The sequence below is a fragment of the Gadus morhua genome, chromosome 9, assembly GCF_902167405.1.
Source record: "Gadus morhua chromosome 9, gadMor3.0, whole genome shotgun sequence".
Lineage (NCBI taxonomy): Eukaryota > Metazoa > Chordata > Actinopteri > Gadiformes > Gadidae > Gadus > Gadus morhua.
The window spans coordinates 11,489,815-11,497,839 of record NC_044056.1 but is presented as its reverse complement, the minus strand read 5'-3'; the positions used below and the strand labels follow the sequence as shown (position 1 = coordinate 11,497,839).

Here is an 8,025-nt window from a genome sequence, read left to right as displayed (position 1 = left end):
GTTTCTATATGCACAGCGCCGTACCGCCGCTGCTAGGTGCATATAGAGGAAACACTGACATGCATGTGAATGTATGTGTGTGTGTGTGTGTGCGTGAGTGTGTGTTAGAGTATGTATGTGTCAGACTGTGTTTGACTGAGTGTTCGTGTCTCTGTGTGTGCGTGTGTGTGTGTGTGTGTGTGTGTGCGCGTGTGAGTGTGGAGGTTTGGTTCCCAGTTGACGTGTTTCTCGGTGTCTTTCCTCCCCTTCCTCTGACAGGAGGTTCTGGACCTGGCCTTCAGCATCACCTACGACGTGGAGGACTACAGCCTCAACTTCATTGCCTCGTCTAGAGCTGACGTGAGTCCTCAGAACTAGTGCCCCTGGAGGAATTCATCCTCATGCATGATGAAGACCTTGTGCACGAGGCGAGGGCAACTAGGGCGTGGAATGCTTGAACTCCGGGCTAGCTTTACAGTGCAACACAGGTCATGAACAATAACAGCAGAGACATAACTAGAAATTAAATGAAAGTATACTCATTCTAAAGTCTAAACGTTGCGGCTGGTAGTCGGCTGATGTCCTAAGCGTTAAGTCGTGACCTCCCAAACGTGATGTTGTGACCTCCCCAGTTCTGCGTGTTACCTCCCCATGATGTCGTGACCTCAGCACCGTTCTGCCTATGCCCTCCCAGTTCTGCCTGTGGACGGACGGCCTCAGCGTGCTGCTCGGTCGGGACATGGGCAGCGAGTCGATGCGCAGCGAGCTGGAGATCCTGCTCTCCATGGAGATCAAGCTGCGGCTGCTGGACCTGGAGAACGTCCAGATCCCCGACCTGGCCCCCCCCGTCCCACTGCCCCCCAGCAACTACCACTTCTGCTACGACTTCAACGCCACGGAGCAATAGCCCACGTGTGGCTGTTGTCATGTGTGTGTGTGTTTGTGTGTGTGTGTGTGTGTGTGTGTGTGTGTGTGTGTGTCTGCTTGTTCTCGGGTGTGTTTGCGTGTGTGTGTGTCTGCTTGTTGACAAGTGTGTCTGCGGGCCCTATCTTGCATTCAGCGCAATTGACTTTCAACACCGACGCATGTGTCATTGCTTGTTTGCAACTGGCGCAGAGCGTTCTTTTCCCTCCACCGCCACGCGTTGGTAAATTACGGAATGATCTTGCGCCCCAAGGGGTGGTTCGGCGAAAGGAGGAGGCGTGTTCTGGCGCAAACGTTCCCTGGTGCTATTTTGCAGTTTCAGAAAACAATTGCGCCACAAACCAGGAAATACCTGGTTTAAAGTCAGTGGCGCGTTGTTCAGATGCTATTTTTTACACTTTGCTTCTCTCATCTACCTAGCCACACATTCTTGGTAAATTATTTGGGAAAGAACAGCTGATACAATGGGAATAAGTTGTACTTAAATCAATGCATATGCAAACACAGTACAGCAAACACATATTTTCTTGACACAGACATCGTGTACAAGCCCATAACTTTTAGGATTGATGAGTATTTGATCGTGAGAAAACATTGTTTTACCGCGAGTGAGTGTTAAAAAGAATGAATGAATGCGGGAGCGTGTGTGTGTATGTGTAAAATAATTAACGGACGCAGGCGCGCCTGTGTGCGTCCATCTGTTTAAACACACGCAAACTAAACACGTAAGGCATAATACAGTCCATGCCATGTATATTAACGGGGGGATACATGCATAAAAGGAACACAAGTCGATAATGATAATGCATTCAATACTGGTAAGAAACTATGTTTGTTAATGTATGGATTAAATAGAACCAGAGTTAAGTGTGTTAAGTTTTCTTTGCCGAAATGTATTTGAGGACTCAGTATTTATGAAGCTGTGGAAGAAAACACTATTCCATGTGTGAATTAGGCCATATTATTATGATTATTTCATTATTAATGTAATTATTATTGCATATTATTATTATATGCAAACGCGCTGTCAAAATATCATCTCGTCAGATTCAAATGCGCTCATGGCGCTTAAAGGGGATGGGAGATGGCACTCTCATTGGTTTATTGCACGTTACGCCCAAACCACACCTACGGGTAATTAGGCTACTTCAGATAAACCCTTATTAGATTTGCACTGGGCGCAAGAGTCATTTATCCGCCGGTAAAATAGCAACATCGCCATAGAACCGCCCACAAAGCTGGTTGCGTTTGGCGCTCCTCACTTGCGTTTCAGACCGTTAAAATAGGGCCCTGCGTGTTTGATCTGCTTGTTCACGTGTGTGCCTTTGTGTGTGTGTCTGCTTGTTATGTGTGTGTTTGCGTGTCAAACGTTTACTTGCAATCCTCTCGTCACCTGACTCCATGCCTTGCTCCACTAGTTCATGTGAAACACATCGCTAGAATACACTTCCAAAAACCACAAAAAACGTTACCATGAAATATGAAAAAAGAACAGTGTCGTCGATCAGCTGATCAGGTCGACGGACCCTGAAGTGTCTCATGGCTTGGGGTCTTCTGGAGTTCTCCTCCATGTTCTGAAGGTACTGAGCACAGAATAAAACCACACTTTATGTCAAGTCAGGGTACAGAAATCCATCCCAGATTCTCCAAGTCCTTTGGCATTGATAGACGAAAGAAGAGTATACTAGTGTGTGTGTGTGTGTGTGTGTGTGTGTGTGTGTGTGTGTGTGTGTGTGTGTGTGTGTGTGTGTGTGTGTGTGTGTGTGTGTGTGTGTGTGTGTGTGTCTGTATGTAAATGGAGGTACGGTGAGGTGGTGTTCACCTCGTGGTACGGTGTGGTGGTGATTTCCAGGAGGTACATGGAGAAACAGAGGGGGTACGATTGGCCCTGGACCACCAGATGCTCTGGGGCGTATAATACGTGGTACTTTCTCATTTCCAAGCCAAAAAAGTGTTTAATTTGACGATTCTCAAAGTAGTGTTTATCTTCCTCCTCACAGTGCTCCCCGTTTCAGTCTCCAGACTCACCTGGGATGAATTAATCTGACACAGTGCGCAGGTCTGGGAGAATGGTCCTAATATCCATTTGGTCAATCCCGAGAAATACTTGCAACCTTCATTTTGGAAACGGATTCTCTGTCATCACAAGACGTTTCTGGAAAGAATTATAAAGATTGTGATGCGTGTCAGTTCTTCAGAAATATACTGAAAGATCCAGAAAACTCGGTACTCAAAAAAAAATTAACTCTTGACACGTTAGAAAGGAACTGGACGGTTGTCCGTTTCGGAATGAGACGTCGGAAATTTGTGCATCATTTGAGAGTTCCGGTTCTTCTGACTAAACGTCGGTAACGACACCAAACAAGGCGGCCTTCACCGTTAATGGAAATTAAATGGTAATCGTTGATGTTTGAAACATGAATCATTTGATGTGTTATTATGCAATTACACATCAAATTGTGTGTTTGCGTCGTTTGTATTTTGCTCTGCTTATAGCAATCTGTCTTATTTATCGGTATTGTAGCCGATTAAATCAGCTAGCCCTTGTCCGACTCCTCGAAATCAGCATAAATTGCTGCTGCATATATTTTTTCTATTCAGCACTGAGCGTGCATCCGATCCCCCCTGAAATTCACAGCACAATTAGGTCGGAAGTCGGTATCTCCGGGTTGAAAGGTCAAAGTTCGGAGCCGTCTTGTGCCGCCTTCAAAGCAGCTCGGAGGTTCGGAAGCTCTTACGTGTCTTTACGTAAACCTGCCCTTCTTCCGAAATAAGAGTGTTCAGGAAACGTTCGTAGGCTATGACATAAAACCGGAAAAAAAGTTTGTTCATGAGACTAGAAATAACAACAAGTATGGATGCCCGCAGGGACCTCTTAGCGCTTCTTTGCTGAATCAGATGAATCAGTTATTAGAACTGCTTGCGATGGTTGAACATGGGGGGGAATTTATCAGTTGATTGTAAGCTATAATGTATAGCAATGCAAATGTTAGAATGGGTGTTAAGTTCGCCTCTCAGTGCTTGCTGCAAGGTCACTGTAGTCTATCGATGAAATGGTTAGCTATTGTTGTGACGTCAACCCTGAGGTTCGGGTTGCTCTGCTTCCGCACGAAGTTCCGAGGGAAATCTCTGATTTAACAGAGTGTTCAAGGCGATTCACTCCGATCTGAAGGTCCCAACTTCCGAAATTCCAGGAAACTCTGACTGTTTTGAAGGCACCATATAACGTGGTGTTTAGTGTAGTGCACTGTTACTCTCCTTCACTGTTAAACAGTCCGCCAACCACTTCATCAATCTGTTGTGTTATAATGTTTGTTTGTGATTAAAACCCTACAATCTCAATCTCACATTTGCAGTCCTTTGAGTCGGTTTTTGCTGGATTGCGTTCTCACCCAAGTATCTCGAAGCTGTGTTTTGAGCGCCCCTTGCCGTTTCAACGACGCAATGGCCTGATCGCTTTGCTCTGGTTCAACCATACATTGTTGGACGGCCTCGCAGGGACGCGGGAAGTCAGTCCGAGGGGGGGGTGCTGATGTTGAACACCAACATGCTTATGTAAAATCAGCATAGTACCATATTCAGCTATCGACAGTTCTGCGTTGTGCGTCATAGCCTACGTCAGCCTACACAGACAATGTTCTAAATAAATTGAAATGATAATATGATAAATATCATAAAAAGGGTGGATGTCAATAATGTAATGAAAAATCATGTTGTATGATAAAATTATACAAAAAAAAAAAGTATTGAATTGTTCAGAAAACTTTCTCACTTGCAGTTACAGCCAGGGGCCGCTGCAGCACCCTAAGCACCCCCACACGCGAAATAAAAGTCAAGTATAACCATTGCGTTGACTTTATTCGGTGTCTTGATGGTGCATTGATAGGTTCGGAGGTTAACACTCTTAACAGCTCTGGTTATGATCCCCGCAAAAACGTCGACAGGGGTACCACTGTTGTTTTTTATTGGTCAACATGGAAAAAACATGAGGGGTAACTCTGTCGTTTTTTATCGGCCGTCATGAAATAATCATAAGGGGTAACACTGTCGATATTTATCAAATAAAACATAGGGGGTAACACTGTTGTTTTTCTTTGGTCGTCATGAAAAAAACCACAAGGGGTAACACTGTTGTTTTTTATTGGTCGTCATGAAAAAAACCATAAGGGGTAACACTGTTGTTTTTTATTGGTCGTCATGAAAAAAAACATAAGGGGTAACACTGTCGTTTTTTATTGGTCGTCATGAAAAAGAACATAAGAGACAACACTGTCGTTTTTTATTGGGCGTCATGAAAAAAGGCATGAAGGGGGCAACACTGTTGTTTTTTTGGTCGTCATGAAAAAAAACATAAGGGGTAACACTGTTGTTTTTTATTGGTCGTCATGAAAAAAAAAATGAAGGGTAACACTGTTGTCTTTGTCAAATAAAATATAAGGAGTAACACTGTCGTTTTTTATTGGTCGTCATTAGAAAAAACATAATGGAAATAATAGAAGTACACACATACATTTTAATGTCATGTATATCCTCTTTATTGATGATTGGTTATTGTGTATTGTCATCGCCTCAGTGGTGCAGTGGAGTGCACTCTGCCTAACCCCCTAGAGACCGGGGTTCAAGTCCGGTTGATGTCTTCTGTTGGAAGGCTCTTATCTCTATTTCATGCGAATTATAATGTGAAGTATAACCTTTGTGATGGCATTGTGCAGTGTCTTGATGGTGCATTGTTAAGTTCAGAGGTTAACACTCTAAACAGCTCTTGTTCGGATCCCCGCAAAAATGTCGGCAGGGGTGCCACTGTTGTTATTTATTTGTCAACATGGAAAAAACATGAGGGGTAACTCTGTCGTTTTTTATCGGTCGTCATGAAAAAAAACATAAGGGGTAACACTGTTGTGTGCCACTGTTGTTTTTTATTGGTCGTCATGAAAAAAAACATAAAGGGTAACACTGTTGTGTTTGTCTGTCGTTTTTTATTGGTCGTCCTGAAAAAAAACATAAGGGGTAACACTGTCGATATTTATCAATTAAAACATAGGGGGTAACACTGTCGTTTTTATCAAATGAAACATGAGGGGTGACACTGTCGTTTTTCTTTGGTCGTCATGAAAAAAACCATAAGGGGTAACACTGTCGTTTTTTATTGGTCGTCATGAAAAAAATATAAGGGGTAACACTGTTGTTTTTTATTAGTCGTCATGAAAAAAAACATAAGGGGTAACACTGTTGTTTTTTACTGGTCGTCATGAAAAAAAACATAAGGGGTAACACTGTTGTTTTTTATTGGTCGTCATGAAAAAAAACATAAGGGGTAACACTGTTGTTTTTTACTGGTCGTCATGAAAAAAAACATAAGGGGTAACACTGTTGTTTTTTATTGGTCGTCATGAAAAAGAACATAAGAGGCAACACTGTTGTTTTTTATTGGGCGTCATGAAAAAATACATAAAGGGGGTAACACTGTTGTTTTTTTTTGGTCGTCATGAAAAAAAACATAAGGGGTAACACTGTTGTTTTTTATTGGTCGTCATGAAAAAAAAACATAAGGGGTAACACTGTTGTTTTTTTTTGGTCGTCATGAAAAAATAAATAAAGGGTAACACTGTTGTCTTTCTCAAATAAAATATAAGGGGTAACACTGTCGTTTTTTATTGGTCGTCATTAGAAAAAACATAATGGAAATAATAGAAGTACACACATACATTTTAATGTCATGTATATCCTCTTTATTGATGATTGGTTAATGTGAATTGTCATCGCCTCAGTGGTGCAGTGGAGTGCACTCTGCGTAACCCCCTGGAGACCGAGGTTCAAGTCCGGTTGTTGTCTTCTGTTGCTAGGCTCTTATCTCTGGTTCATGCAAACTATAATGTCAAGTATAACCTTTGTGATGGCTTTATGCGGTGTCTTGATGGTGCATTGTTAAGTTCAGAGGTTAACACTCTAAACAGCTCTTGTTCGGTTCCCTGCAATAACGTCGGCAGGGGTGCCAATGTTGTTATTTATTTGTCAACATGGAAAAAACATGAGGGGTAACTGTCGTTTTTTATCGGCCGTCATGAAAGAAATATAAGGGGTAACACTGTCGATATTTATCAAATAAAACATAAGGGGTAACACTGTTGTTTTTTATTGGTCGTCATGAAAAAAAACATAAAGGGTAACACTGTCGTTTTTATTGGTTGTCATGAAAAAAACATAAGGGGTAACACTGTTGTTTTTTATTGGTCGTCATGAAAAAAAACATAAGGGGTAACACTGTTGTTTTTTATTGGTCGTCATGAAAAAAAACATAAGGGGTAACACTTGTTTTTTATTGGTCATCATGAAAAAAAACATAAGGGGTAACACTGTTGTCTTTGTCAAATAAAATATAAGGGATTAACACCGTCGTATTTTATTGGTCATCATGAAAAAAAACATATTTGAAAAAAAAAAAAAATTGTCTTTGTCAAATAAAATATTTTCATCAGTCTTCATGGCAAAAAAACATAAGGGGTAACACTGTCGTTTTCATCAAATGAAAAATAAGGGGTAACCCTGGCATCGTTCTTTATCTGTCGTCATGAAAAACCCATAAGGGTTTTTTCATACCACTGACGAAATGTATCAAATAAAACATAGGGGTAATGGTAATTGAACATTAAAACACCCGCGGTTTATAGTCCAGTGCGGCTTATATATGTACACATAATTCAATTTATCTGCTGCGGCTTATACTCCGGTGTGCCTTATAGTGCGGAAAATATGGTATATATTACATGAAAGCTGAGCCTCCACTTATTCCAAAAGTCCAAACCATGTCATTCTGTGACTAAAACGCGCAAATAACAACTTAAGAAGAAACGTCCCCTCTTCTTTTAACAACCAAAAATGAAGTATTACCTTTGTGATTTTTGTCCACAAAGTTGATTCTGATCTAATAAAACCACCATAAACAGATTATCCAGGGTCTGGGCCAAATTTTGCAACTAAACATGGTGTTTTCAATCAATGAATAAGAGAAGGTTTATTAGGAAATAAGAAACCTTTCTATCGACTATTGGCTATCGACGATAGATGGATTCCAACGTCGATCGTCTCAAGTTGCCGATAAAAAGGCGATAATTTTTTTAATAA

The 8,025-nt window shown here is 41.5% G+C and overlaps 1 protein-coding gene across 4 annotated transcripts in view; it reads left to right on the top strand.

The window, feature by feature from the left end:
• The window catches only part of elmo3 (engulfment and cell motility 3), a 24,670-nt gene extending 20,420 nt beyond the window's left edge, over nucleotides 1-4,250 (top strand). For all 4 annotated transcript variants that reach the window (XM_030365250.1, XM_030365247.1, XM_030365248.1 and 1 more), the window contains 2 exons: nucleotides 259-339; nucleotides 674-4,250. In XM_030365250.1, the coding sequence (XP_030221110.1) occupies nucleotides 259-339; nucleotides 674-886 (294 nt within the window). In that variant the 3' untranslated portion in view covers nucleotides 887-4,250. The remainder of the gene's footprint in view (nucleotides 1-258; nucleotides 340-673) is intronic.
• The last annotated feature ends 3,775 nt before the right edge of the window (nucleotides 4,251-8,025 follow it).